We start from the raw sequence: 14,630 nt of genomic DNA, 5'->3' as shown, positions 1-14,630 counted from the left end.
ACAGCATACTCTGCATTCATCATGCTCTGCATACCTTACCGCATGCTTCTCAACATATCTTGGGTTGTTGCCAACTCACTAGACTGTCAAGCAGTTTCATAACGTTGCCTTCTAGTCTGCTGCTTTTGCACCAGTGAACCCTCACTCAGAGAACTTAGCTTTTCTAGGATAAGGTCCCTGTAGATGAGAAAGTTCTTTTCTCCCTCCTTCTGATATTCCCTTGAGGACTCTGTCATTTGGAGGGAGCCTTTAGCTGCATAACCTCTTATGGACTTTTATTTAAGCATAACATGCTTACAGGGAAGGTAATGGTTCCACTTCAGCCGCTAATCCCGTCTGTTACCACACCTGCTCCCATAGACCTTGAGCTGTGTTGCATGACATGCAGTCCAAGCTTAGTCCTTGTTAGAGGATTTTTGTTTACGAAGTCAATGTGTCACGGGGAAGACGTTCAACAACCAACAGAAGGGACTTGTTGTGACGCAGTGCGGCAACCTCAGCAACCCGTTAAGGAGTTGTCTGTACGACCCAGATAGTCTAGACAGATTCGGGTTGTCACTGTACTTCCTCGCTTGCCCATGATTGTCAGTTTACAGACTGTGCAGCAGTATCATGACCTTGTGTCCGGCTCCGTCAGACGACTGGCTTTTAAGAGCTCCCACAAGTCGTCGCTGTCTGGAGATTTTCAAATGGACTATGGATCTGACCAAGGAACTGGGCCTCCTGGTCAATTTTGAGGAGTCTCAGCTCGTTCCATCCCAGACCATTGTTTCCTTGGGTATGGATCTTCAGAGTCGAGCTTTCGGACTTGTCCGTCGGCCCCAAGGATCTTCCAAGCCCTAGAATGCATCCAGAGCATGCTGAGAAGGAACCGATGCTTAGTCAGGCAGGGGATGAGTCTAACAGGGACACTTTCATCGCTGGCCCTGTTCATCGAGTTAGGGAGACTCCACCTCCGCCCCCTTCAGTATCATCTAGCTGCTCACTGGATAAAGGACATGACGCTAGAGACGGGCTCAGTTCCTGTTTCCGAAGAGATGAGGTCTACTCTAACGTGGTGGAAGAACAGCATTCTTCTCAAGGAAGGTCTACCTTTGGCTGTTCAGACCCCCGACCACCGTCTCTTCTCGGACGCATCGGACACGGGCTGGGGTGCGACACTGGACGGACAGGAATGCTCGGGAACATGGAATCAGGAGCAAAGGACACTTCACATCTATTGCAAGGAGTTGTTGGCAGTTCATCTGGCCTTGATAAACTTCAAGTCCCTCCAGCTTAACAAGGTGGTGGAGGTGAACTCCGACTACACCACAACCTTGGCTTACATCTCCAAGCAGAGAGGGACTCATTCGAGGAAGTTGTTCAAGATCGCAAGGGACCTCCTCATTTGGTCAAAGATCGAAAGCTCACGCTGGTAACGAGGCTCATTCAGGGCGATATGAATGTCATGGCAGATCGCCTCAGCCGTAAGGGTCAGGTCTTCCCCACAGAGTGGACCCTTCACAAGAATGTTTGCAGCAGACTTTGGGCCCTGTGGGGTCTGCCAACCATAGTTCTATTCGCTACCTCGATGACCAAGAAGCTCCTCTTGTATTGTTCTCCGATTCCAGACCCAGCAGCAGTTCGCGTGGATGCCTTTCTGCTGGATTGGTCCCATCTCAACCTGTATGCATTCCCGCCGTTCAAGATTGTCAACAGGGTACTTCAGAAGTTCGCCTCTCACAAAGGGACACGGTTGACGTTGGTTGCTCCCCTCTGACCCGCGAGAGAAGGGTTCACCGAGGTACTGCAATGGCTGGTCGACGTTCCCAGGACTCTTCCTCCTAGAGTGGACCTTCTGCGTCAACCTCACGTAAAGAAGGTACACCCAAACCTCCACGCTCTTCGTCTGACTGCCTTCAGACTATCGAAAGTCTCTCAAGAACTAGAGGCTTTTCGAAGGAGGCAGCCAGAACGATTGCCAGAGCAAGGACGACATCCACTCTCAGAGTCTATCAGTCTTAATGGGAAGTCTTCCGAAGCTGGTGCAAGGCCAATGCAGTTTTCCTCAACCAGTACCACTGTAACCCAGATTGCTGACTTCCTGTTACATCTAAGGAACGTAAAATCCCTATCAGCTCCTACGATCAAGGGTTACAGAAGTATGTTGGCAGCGGTTTTCCGCCACAGAGGCTTGGATCTTTCCTCCAACAAAGATCTACAGGACCTCCTTAGGTCTTTTGAAACCTCAAAGGAACGTCGGTTGTCCACTCCAGGCTGGAATCTAGACGTGGTCCTAAGGTTCCTAATGTCATCAGGATTTGAACCGTTCCAATCAGCCTCTTTTAAGGACCTCACATTAGAAACTCTTTTCCTCGTGTGCTTAACAACAGGTAAAAGAGTAAGTGAGATCCACGCCTTCAGCAGGAACATAGGTTTCACATCTGAAACGGCTACATGTTCCTTGCGGCTCGGTTTTTTTGGCTAAAACGAGCTTCCTTCCCGTCCTTGCCCTAAGTCGTTCGAGATCCCAAGCCTGTCCAACATGGTGGGGAACGAACTAGAGAGAGTACTTTGCCCTGTTAGAGCTCTTAAGTACTATTTAAGAAGGTCAAAACCATTACGAGGACAATCAGAAGCCTTATGGTGTGTTATCAAGAAGCCTTCTCTACCAATGTCTAAGAACTCAGTTTCTTACTACATCAGGCTTCTGATTAGAGAAGCAAATTCTCATCTGAAGGAAGAAGACCTTGCTTTGCTGAAGGTAAGGACACATGAAGTGAGAGCTGTGGCTACTTCAGTGGCCTTCAAACAGAACCGTTCTCTGCAGAGTGTTATGGATGCAACCTATTGGAGAAGCAAGTCAGTGTTCGCATCATTCTATCTCAAAGATGTCCAGTCTCTTTACGAGTACTGCTACACCCTGGGTCCATTCGTAGCAACGAATGCAGTAGTAGGCGAGGGCTCAGCCACTACATTCCCATAATTCCATAACTTTTTAACCTTTCTCTTGAATACTTTTTATGGGTTGTTCGGTCGGCTAAGAAGCCTTCCACATCCTTGTTGATTTGGCGGGTGGTCAATTCTTTCTTGAGAAGCGCCGAGGTTAAAGGTTGTGATGAGGTCCTTTAGTATGGGTTGCAGCCCTGTATACTTTAGCACCTTTGGGTTGATTCAGCCTCCAAGAGGAACGCTGCGCTCAGTAAGGAAGACGAACTTAAAAAAGAGACAGAGTAACGGTTCAATTCGACTTCCTTACCAGGTACTTATTATTTCATTGTTATTTGAGATAACTGTTATATGAAATATGGGATACTTAGCTATCCTTTAATCTTGTACACTGGTTTTCACCCACCCCCCTGGGTGTGAATCAGCTACATGATTATCGGGTAAGTTTAATATTGAAAAATGTTATTTTCATTAGTAAAATAAATTTTTGAATATACTTACCCGATAATCATGATTTAATTGACCCTCCCTTCCTCCCCATAGAGAACCAGTGGGACCGAGGAATAATTGAGGAGGTGTCAACAAGAAGTACTTGAGTACCTGGCCACAGGTGGCGCTGGTAAGAACACCCCCTTCTAGTATTGTGATAGCTGGCGTATCCCTCCATAGAATTCTGTCGGGCAACAGAGTTGACAGCTACATGATTATCGGGTAAGTATATTCAAAAATTTATTTTACTAATGAAAATAACATATTTAAAAAATCGTGATGAATAAAAATAAAAGATTCTGTGTAAGAGAAAAGAAGAAAAAATTATTTTTGCATTAGCAAATGGAAAGTAAAAAAAAAAAAAAAAACAATAATTACAGTAGGCTATCAAAAGAAATTAAGAGCAAAAGTAGATATAAACAAGATAAATTGAGGTAGGCTACAGTATGTTTTTAATTTTACATATCACAGATAACACCTCTTGAAAAATCTTGCTGGATACTCTATTCAAAGGTTTGTAATTGACTTCTTTAGGCTAGGCTGTAGTAGGAAACTACTATAGGTTGTGTTAATTAAGAGTATAGATTAAATCCTATTAAATTATTAACAAAAATATATTTGTAGCCAAAGCTGTTTTACAAAAGTTTATTCAATTTCATCCAATTAAGAAAAGTCTAGGCTAGACTTTCTTAAATCTCTGTATAGCCTAGTCTATATCATCAGTGAAATAACCTACCAAGGGGAGAAGTTACGCCAGCATGCCCAACCTATCAGCCATTGCATGGTACCATCCTGTCACACATATTTGCAATATAGTGACAATACTATTTGCTGACATAATATACAATAGCAACCTTAATGATAGGTCATGCTCATATGAATAATATATATGTTTGATCATACCTTTAAAAAGATATCACCTTCGAGATTACAAAATTTTCTCGATTAAAAAAGGGATGCGACAAACGAAAAGACATTCATGTTATTTTTGTCCCTAATCTCTGGTTTCTTTTGATAGATCATGCTACTGTTCATTAAGGAATAACGTAAATATAATCTTAAGGCTTATGTCTAATAGGGAAATACAGGAATTTTTTCTGAAAAAACCTCTATTGCGGGATAAAACACAAGACGGGAAGACTACACGTCTTTATGCTAGCGGTTTTTTTTCGGACCTCATTATTTTAATTGTGTACAAACAAAACACGTCAACCAAAAGTGAAGTTGTGCCTAGACTGGGTTATGAGATTTAAAATTTGTTATGGGTTCTGTTTTCCTTATCCTTTCATTTTTCTAACACCTTGTGTACAGCAAAGATTTAATTAAGGATATTAGAGGATGATGATGAATCAATTCATTGAATAATAAATACTTATATGAACATTTATTTCCTCCCATTACACAGACACCAGAGAGAAAAAGTGTCTGCCAAGTCCTAAACTAATTGCTTCTTGAATTGGGGGGGGGGATATCATCACCCAGCTGATGTGTGTTTGTGTGGGCATCCTGTTTCTTTGAGAGAAAGACCTCATGAAACTTTCAAACCCTTTTGGGTAAACCCCTAAAAATGGATTACATTATTTTAGGAGGGTAGAATCCCCTTTCAGTAATATATCCCTCAATGATTCCAAGCCCATCTTGACAGTTTTGGCTGGAAAGGTTGTCATCTGGCTTAGCACTGTCATCCTAACCATAGTTTCCTAAAATGAAGTCTATGATTGAGCAACAATACCCCAGCATCTGAGATTGCTTCTGCCAGACTGTCAAGGTCATCTTGTACATCATCAGTAACACCTCTTTGGATATGAGCTGGAGAAATGTCTTAGAGGATAGTTCCTTAGTGGGCTAGTGTGAGAGAGGGAAGGTATTAAATTGTTAAGATTCCACTTTGTCAATTTGTCAAAGGTAATATCTATACAACTACAATGAAACAAGTTCTTGCGAGGACAAAAATCGCACCCTATGCCAGGTTGGCAGTGGATACTCCCAGTCTCTCCCTCCTCTACCCCTGTAACACAAACCTCTCATACCAATTCCTCCACCATCACCGAACCCAGAGAATACAGGCCTTTAAAGAAATAGATATAATTCTAAAACTAGAATCTATTATTTCCATACTCACCTCTGAGTAGAACTAAAGTGATACCTTTGGTGTTCAAGTCCACTTGAATCTTACGAATTCTTTACCTTTCTATTCCCATGATAACCCTTAGGCCCCTAGTGTGGCCTGTCTCTTCACAGCTAATTTGAAATGGTGTGGGGGGCCAATTTTCCTTGTTATTTAAGGTTGAGGGTGTCATGTGGCCACTTCCACTTGATAACTTTTTCCATTCAAAGGTAAGTATAGAAATAATAGATATCAATATAAGCATCATATTGTTGTTATTATTAAAATTATTACAGTAATATCTTCATTATTATTAATATTAGGATATGGTTATTTCTATTCAAAATGTATGAAAAATATTTTTGGAACAATCCTAAAAGTTTAACCATTTGCAGATCAAGCTTTTGGGGGAACAGAAGACTAAAATGAGAATATAGTACTATGTAAAGAAAATGAATGCAAATATCTTTGCCATAGGTTTTTTTTTAGCAACTTTACACTCAACTTATTTTGAAATTTTAGGGTTTGGGTAAACTTGCCAAGAAGTTTCCTAGCATTGCAGGAACAAGCATCACATACCTACAGGACTTTCTTGTAAGTCCATCTCCTATACTTCTAAAACTCCACCGCCAGCAGTCTGATTTCCTTACTCCTCATCAAGGCAATTTAACTGTAAAAAGTAAGTAATCGTCTTTCATAAATATTTTCAAGTACAGAATCTTCATGTTGCATTACATCGCACAAAAGTCTGAATATTTGACATTTCTAGTTTCTTATTTTATTAATATAGATTACTTGAAGGTCTTTATTTTTAAGTATGTTGATTTATTTGTTTCATTATCATATTCTAGTTACTGGAGAAGGTGGAAGTCGACCTCCATCCTCAACAGCTTCAGCATTTGAGCGGCTACGTGATGCAGCAATAGAGAACTTGTGTGTAGCACTGAAGGCAGGGTTGACAGTGGAGCCAAACACTGTTATGGCATTTATTTCTTCCATATCAGGGCGAGAGAAGGCTGGACACGATCGCCTGCCTGAAAGGTCAGTAGGAATACTAAAATTGTGTTTAATGAACTTGGTGCTCTGCTGAAATATATCCATGCTTATATTATTCATTCCTGATAATGATTTTTGTGGTTTTGATTTATTCCAGTGACAACATTGTGATCTCACACACTGTTGTTGTTGCTTTGGGTCATGTTGCTGTTGCCCTGAAAGACTCGCACAGGACTACGGAGACCATCCTCCATCAGTGTTTGCTGCAGCGTTTTTGCCGGCCACCATCTAACCTTGATACACTTATTGTTGATCAGCTTGGTTGCATGCTCTTAGCCAAGAATGATGTAAGTATTGGTTTAGTTATCAATAAAATCACAACATGAATGTATTGGTACAATAGATTTGTAGTTAAGATTTTACATCCATGTCATATCTGAATATTATATTGAAAAATTTCATGGTTCCGATCTAATTTTGGGCTGCAAGTAAGTGTCCTATGAAATGGACGTTAATGAACGATATGATACATGCTGATTTGATAAGGGTAATTCACTAGGACAAAAAAAAACCTTTATATCTTGTAGGAGTAAGTGCTGTCGGTGCACGTCGTGCAGTCCACTACAGGCAATACTAAAGGGTCTTTGGAGCCTTTGGCACCCAGCTTTACCCACTTTCTAGCCATCTATTAGAACTGTTCTCACTTCTTGTATCATGCTGTCTGAAGTTTTTTAACTTTTGCTTCAAAGTGCAACTACAGTATAGAGTTATCCCCTTGTTGCACTCTGGGGTTGAATGACCTCCAAGTACTTAGTGCTAGGTTATACACTACAGTAACTCACCACCATACAAAGCACATGCGCTTCAGGAGTGCTTTTGGAAGCAGGAAAGTTCTCTAGTCCAACATCATTATGGTTAGAAAACTCACAACCCACCTGTAACTCCCAACACTCCACTGTCTTCCATCAGCTGATTTTGCCATCGGTAGCTATGTTATGAAAGTAACAAGAAATCATATATTTAGATAATGATTACAAACTGAGTAATTTAATTGGCATTTTAAGTAATCACAATTAAATGACTCTGGTTTCTATAGTTATGAAACATACAAATTTGCTTTAAATTTTGTAGCATTACTACTGTACAGTAATACCCCACCCCTATGTCATTAATTGATTCCAGGAGATGCTGTAAGTCAATTTTTTATGTAAGGCAGAAATTCCTCCTATAAAGTGATGTACAGTACTATATATTTTCCCTTATTTGATATATTAGATCATGAAATGTGCTTACACCCTGCTATCATTTTAATACAGTGTACTCTACAGTATTCAATTTTTTTGTAAAATCAAGATTGAATATTAGAAAATATACAGTAATATCAACATACTGTATTAACAATTCTCACTTTATCTAAAACTTGACATCTCTTCTACTTGCTGGAAATGAAAAGTATAGTTGATAGTGACAAACTACTTGCTAATCGGTCTAGGAGGATGAGAACGACTATGCGGGTGTTGGTGATGATGTGGCATTTTTAAGTGGTTTTTTGCTGTACCACCTAACATCTATGACAGTGGTTCTTTGGCCTTGAGATCAAGTGACGACTCAGTAGCCTTTCATTTCTCAACTCTTACAAGGAACTGATTTAAAGATTGTCGGACAGTACTCTTCCTTTTGTCGACAGGCGCTTTAGAGAAGGAACACATCTTCAACAACATTAAGATTTTTTGTAAAACAATCAGCTATATGATCTTGGGACTCAAAGATAGCCATACACTTGCATAGATAATGTAAAGCTCTGGTAGAAATTTGTCTTTGATAATTTCCCTAATTATTTCAGGGAATTCACTATCAGGTATTTCATCAACACTAATGGCCTTGCCAGTTTTTTTCACGTTTTTTAGGTTAGCTCAATCCTTAAAACGATTAAACTAACAGTGGATGGCACTAAAGGGTGTGATCTCCAATGCCTTACCATGTTTGGGTTACAAGTCTTCGTAAAAACTTTTTTTTTTATAAGCATCATTATTAGAGGCACTCTTCATTAATTTTGATCATAGTTTCAAATACTAAGTTAGTTTTTCCCACATTAATAAATTTTCCTCATTTTGGAAATAACCGTTGAATACATCTTCACAGATCTCTTCACGTGTTTGCTTAATCTTTCTTTACTGTATACTTAGTTATCGAACAGATGGTAGCCTTATTGTTGTTAAATGCATCCTCAACATCGGATTTCTCGCCTTTTTCTATTCTCACTACGATTTGCATAGCCTCCAGCTATGATCTCTGTCTAGACAGTACTGTCCCCCAATTTATGGTTGGTCACAGTAGAGAACTTTGCCTTTAAACTGGGTTCAACTCAAAAGGATTTTTGTCTTCTCACCAGATAACTATTGTGCTTAGCATTTGACACAGACTACAGTTGCACTACGGATCGGATCTGTAATGGACGCCTTGACTTTTCGGGAGGGTGACGTTGAGGTAGCGATGGAAGGGAAGGCTTATGGGTTTTGACTCCTTCATTCAATGTGCAGTAGTCCATAAGGGACTTGGCCTTTTAAGGGTGATGGTTGCCTAGCCTTTAGCAGTAACTATGCCGTCTGGCTTGGGTTTGAGAAAGGGTCCGGCTTTTAAAAATCCCAGCAAGAACCACCACCAGCTTCTTCCTCTAGAGGGTGTCGGACACTGCTTCACCCATTACTCTGCCATCCAGGCTCAGTTCAGGAAAGTTCTTAGGGGCAAGAAGAAGGTGGCAAATTGAAGCAGATGTATATCACTTGCTGTCAGTAGGGAATGTCTTGCCTTGCACACTCCCTTCTCTCCATCTTTGTTTCAGATCTGTTCCAGACTTACCCAACTGGTTCAACTGGTTGAATAATACTGTATTTTTGTGCTGAAAGCCTGGTTTAACCATTTTGCAGTCTTCACCTGTCGTCTCTTCTAGAAACATTGTGGAAAAGAGGGATGATTCCATAGTCTTCATGGCCAAACCACCACTTTTCAGACCACATTCGATTGGATGATTTTGCTCCATTCTCAACCTCTAGAGAGATGGAGATTTCATGCTTTCAGCGACTCATGAAGCTTTTAGTGAATGGAGTCAACCGCTCATTCCAAAAGCACCTTTGTTCCTCATGTGTCCACGCAAGTTTCCACCCAAATGTCAGCTCGGCCCTTTGGGAATGATTGTTAAAGTCTTTTCTGGTGAGGATTAAGACTTAATCACTCTTATTACTATCTGAGGATTAGGAATGAGGATGTTCTAAACTCATTATTATTATTATAATTACTAGCCAAGGTACAACCCTAATTGGAAAAGCAGGATCCTATAAGCCCAAGGACTCCAACAGGGAAAAATTGTCAAGTGAGGAAAGTAAATAAAGAAATACATAAACTACAAGAGAAGTAATGAACAATTTATATGAAATATTTTAAGAACAGAGGTAACAGGATGTAACGGAGCTCACTGACTGATATCCTTGGGGTCCATCAAATGCAATCCCATTATGCTAGCTACCACTGTGGGACTAGTAATACAGTCATTGACAAAAGATATAGAATATGCTGCCCTTAAAGTCACCCTCCTCCTCCTCCAAGAAGGAGTAATGAAGCTTACCCGGTAGCCATTTCCCTGGGATTTGATCACCCAGACAGCAAGCTGGGTATGACATACATCTGACATACGGCAGCAGGTAATGTCTCTTCCAGAAACCAAGTACCTTCACCGTCCTGGTAGGGTTGAACATTTTTAACCACCTTTCTAGTCTCTTTTGGGTGACACACTGTGGTTGGCCTCAAGGCTAATGGTATCCTGTTATGCAGCTCTTGGGTAGATCCCGAGAGAAACACACACTACAATAGGGGTCATAGAGGATGTGTCTCTCTAGCCATAGTACCTTTCTGCAAATTGCTTACTTTCTCAACTGCTGCTGTTAAAGAAGCTCCTTGGTAGCCTTTGGACCCTTATTCCTCAGGGGAACAGTCTGTGCTCAAAGGAAGTTTCAGTCAGTTTTACCTGCCCTAGGATTCAAGTCCTTGGGTGGAATGGTCCTCGTCCTTGGTCACTAGTGTATGTGCCTCCTGCTACCCTAATGAGGGCATCATAGATCTTTTTCCGTGAAGACTGTCTCTCCTCTCTACGTCAGGAAGAGAATATAAAAGTTTAAAGGCTCTTCCCTCATGTCAACCTTAAAGAGATGGGGTTGTGTTGCCTTCATTGTCATACAGACTTATGAAGACCCAGCACCAGTCATTCTTAAACACCAATTTGAGACCTTCTTGATCCCACCCCTCTGGTGTGAAATTGAAATGAAGATGCCTGGTGTCCTATCTGGGCTCTGCTGTACTACTGGTAGAGAACTCTATATCTCGCTAGCAAGAAAAAGACGCAAATATCCTGACAATTTTATCTTACTTTTTGAGGTGGATTGTTTGTAGATACAGCTTTATTCAATGCAAACCTCTGCCATCTCAGGGAAGGACTCTCAAGCCAAGCCCTGTCTGTAGCCTTCCAGTTTATCTGTCTGTATTAGGGATGTTAGAATTTCAAAAATTTGAGTATCGATATTAATGCTGATTCTTTTTTAAATATAGATATTGTTATCAATATTAAGAAAAATTAACATAAATTTAATATGAAAATAATGGAAAAAAATAAGAATTATATATTTAATTGATCCAAGGTTTAATTCTTTTTCTCCTATACATAACCATCAGCAGCTGAAAATAAAAATATTAATAAAGTTTTCAATTAGGTAAAGCAAATCCACACAAAAAAAACCTCCTCAAACAGAAAATTAGAATGTTAGAATAACTAGTTAAAAAGTATATCATTGTTTTTTCTAGCAAACTGAAATAGACTTTCAATTAGAACTTTATTTGAACTAAAATTTTTCTGCATAGTTTGAAAATGGTTATCAAATCGACCCAATTGATTTATCAGTTATGAAAATAGTTTGTTCCAACACAGAGACTTACCTCGAACTACTTTCTTAAGAGTTACCTGTAATCTCCTCTCAACCGACCAGAGTTTTGTGTAGTATACCCTACCTCTGTTTTCTATGGAGGACTAACCCAGGAGTAAGGAGAAGGTGCCCTGAGGGTAGACCTGAGCTAGGTCGGCGTTAGCTTGGGTCTCGCTAGTCAGTAAGTTCTCTGGTCGCGTCGTGATACCATCACGCCGCTCTCATTCTCTTACGACCCTTTGTGTCCCGACTCGTGTGTCCCACGTGGTTACCGCGTGGTATCTCTGTGCTTTTCCCTTGTGTTCTCGCGTGTTCACTGCCTTTCCTTGTGTTTCCCAAGTGAATTCCTTGATTATTCCCTTCGTGCCTGTGTCTTGTGGTTGTGTGCGATGGAGCAGATCCGCCGTTGTCCTGGGCCTAGAGCCGGAAAGTCGTGTGGAGCGTTCCTTTCCAAACCCGAAGTGGACCCTCATTCCCTTTGCTCTTCCTGTAGAGGCAGAGTGTGCTCGCCGTCGGATACGTGTGATGAGTGTGTTAACTGGAATGAGATCCAGTGGGTGCGTTATGGCACTAAAAAGAAGAAGTCATCGATACGTTCGCCCAGGAAGTCTAGCATCTCTTCGCCGTTACCGTCGCCAAGTGGACGGTCCGACGGGGCTTCTGTCTTTCTTCCCCTACCCAGAGTAGGGGACGAGGTAAGTCCGTTGCGGGGAAAGTGCCGAGGGCCCTTCCCCAGGAGTCTAATGTATATGATGTGGGGGTTGCTGGGCCTTCTCAGGCTAGTGGGGAGTCTGATAGTGCTGTGTCTGGGGGTTCTGGAGACTCTGCCCTTGTGCTTGGGGGGCACGTCTCCTCCGACGACCCCATGTGGAGTAGTAACGCTGTGCCTGTCTCTTTGCCCACTTCGTGGGCCTTTGTTTCAGGTACTTCAGCGGCTGGTGACGCCCAGGAGAAGTTAGACTCTACGGTAAGTGAGCCCTTCGGGTGGAGGCTCCCTAAAACGCCAGGTAGGTCCCCGATGCGGATGGAAGAGGGCCTGGATACCTGGTTCCCTAGTGTAGTGCGACCAACCTCCTTTCCAGCTCCTCTGACGGCGGTTCCGGATTCTTTCCCACAACCCTCGACCTCTGGTTCTCAGCAGGTCGCGGAGACCTCCGTGGCCCCCGCTCCCGCCCGTCGATCGGGTTGTACAGTATCGTCGGGTTCTTCAGATGGAGGTTCTTCGATCTCTTCAGAAGGGGAAGCGAGGAGGAGGCGCCGGCGACGGAGGGAGCGGTCCAGGAGCAGGCGTTCCCGCTCAAGGTCCCACTCGAGATACAGTAGGAAACGATCCCGGTCACCACGGAGGAAGTACAGGGAGAGTAGGTCCCCCGATGGTGATTGGGTCTTCGTACCCCGTAGAAGTGATTTGCAGCGTTCCCCTGACCGACGGTCCAGGGATTATTCGCCACGAAGGCCATCGTCCAGCCGCAAATATGACCCTCGCAGGGAGCAATGCGAGAAGGCCTCTTCAGGCAGGCGTAAGACCGCGAAGCTCCCGGCTCACCCCGCCCAGCGGGGGGAACCGTGCTTTCGTACGGGCAGCCTGGGCGAGTCAGCACAGCTGGCTCGGCCCTTGGACTTAAAGGAACGGTTTCCTCCGTCGGGTCAGCCCACGGGAACCGCGTCCTCGTCCTCCAAAGAGATTGCACGGACGGTAGTTCTCGCCGACACGGCGATTCCCGTCCCGGCCCCCAACCCTGGTGCGGAGGTTCCCGTCGGGGCAGACCGCTACCACCGTAGGGGAGTGCCTGTTGATCCAGAGCCAATGCGCCCGGTAGGAGTGCCCGGTGACCCAGCTCCCTGGGATCAGGCGGAAGGTACTGCTGATAGCAGAGAAGGTTCCCCGACCGAGGACTCGGCGTATCAGAAAATAATAGGCCTGATATGAAGGCATCGGTTCCAACCGACGAGGACTTCTGGAGGTCCAGCCTGAGTCGGTTGATGGAGGCACCCGTGCAGCAGAAAACCTCCCTGGCCCTGCCTGTGGCCAGGAATCTAGTCCTGGGACGGGCTCACGTAGATAAGGTTGTGGCGGGCAATGCCGAAGCTCCCAAAACACAGAGCTCCTCGAAGTTACCACAGGGACTCAGGTCCCAGAGTAGGTTTTATTTGCCAGAAGGGCAGCGACCGGGAGCCTGCAAAGTGGAGCCTTCCCTTGAAGTTCTGGGACAGGGTGCTCCAGAAGACAGAGCCTCTTCGGCCCCGAATTGCTTTTCGCAGTCGGAGGCAGCGATGATGGAGGAGATGTCAAAAGACTTAGTGCACGTCGCCTCTTGGTTGGACTGGTGGGCCTCCACGCTGGTAGGGGTACAGGCCACCTATGACTTGACGGACCCGGAGCAACAGAACCTACTGAAGGAGCTTATCATCTCCGGGGGCAAGACTCTGAAGTTCCTAACATATCAGTCCCTTGCCCTTTCAGCGAACTGGGTTCTGCGCAAGAGGGATACTATCCTGGCGAAGCTTTCCCGGAAGATCCCGGACAGGGAGGCGAGGGCTATGAGGAGCCTTCCTGTGTGGGGTGACTCCTTGTTCCCCTTAAAACAGCTGGAGGAGATAATGGAGAAGGTAGCTAAACGGAAGGAAGTGGGCGCTCCCAGACCTCAACCAGTAAGGAGGCCCCCCTACAAGAGGTCAACATCAGATGGGCCCTCTGCTTCTCAGGCCCCTCCTAGCCTGACGAGGAGAGACACCCCTTCTTCCTCTTGGGCTTCAGCACCACAGCCCCCCCGTAGAGGGGCTCCAGCAGCGTCTGCCTCTTTTAGAACGGCTTATTCGGCTTCCAGGAGAGGCCGTTCAGGCCGCTCCTCCAGGAGGAGGTAGAGTGGAAGGCCCCCTACTCCTGCCCAAGCCTCAGGTTGGGGGATGCCTCAGACGACATTGGCAAGCATGGAGGGCTCACGGAGCGGAACCCTGGACAGTATCCGTACTGAAGGAAGGGTACAGGCTCCCATTCTTACGGAACCTCCACCTTTGATTCCGGCTAGCCTGACGGAGTGGCTGGCACCCAAGGACCCGGTGAAGAGGGCGGCCCTTCAAGAAGAAGTGTCCACAATGTTAGAGAAGGGGGCCATGGAAGAGGTCCTACATCCGGGACC

General features: G+C 44.1%; 1 protein-coding gene across 5 annotated transcripts in view; it reads left to right on the top strand.

Moving 5' to 3' along the window:
• The window catches only part of Pi4KIIIalpha (phosphatidylinositol 4-kinase III alpha), a 303,864-nt gene that overhangs the window by 127,086 nt on the left and 162,148 nt on the right, over positions 1-14,630 (top strand). For all 5 annotated transcript variants that reach the window (XM_068355017.1, XM_068355020.1, XM_068355018.1 and 2 more), the window contains 3 exons: positions 6,047-6,203; positions 6,376-6,565; positions 6,678-6,867. In XM_068355017.1, coding sequence (XP_068211118.1) covers positions 6,047-6,203; positions 6,376-6,565; positions 6,678-6,867 — 537 coding nt within the window. The remainder of the gene's footprint in view (positions 1-6,046; positions 6,204-6,375; positions 6,566-6,677; positions 6,868-14,630) is intronic.

The sequence above is a fragment of the Palaemon carinicauda genome, chromosome 31 (assembly GCF_036898095.1).
Source record: "Palaemon carinicauda isolate YSFRI2023 chromosome 31, ASM3689809v2, whole genome shotgun sequence".
Taxonomy (NCBI): Eukaryota; Metazoa; Arthropoda; class Malacostraca; order Decapoda; family Palaemonidae; genus Palaemon; species Palaemon carinicauda.
Note: the sequence above shows the minus strand (reverse complement) of the source record. Positions and strands in the feature narration are given on the sequence as shown.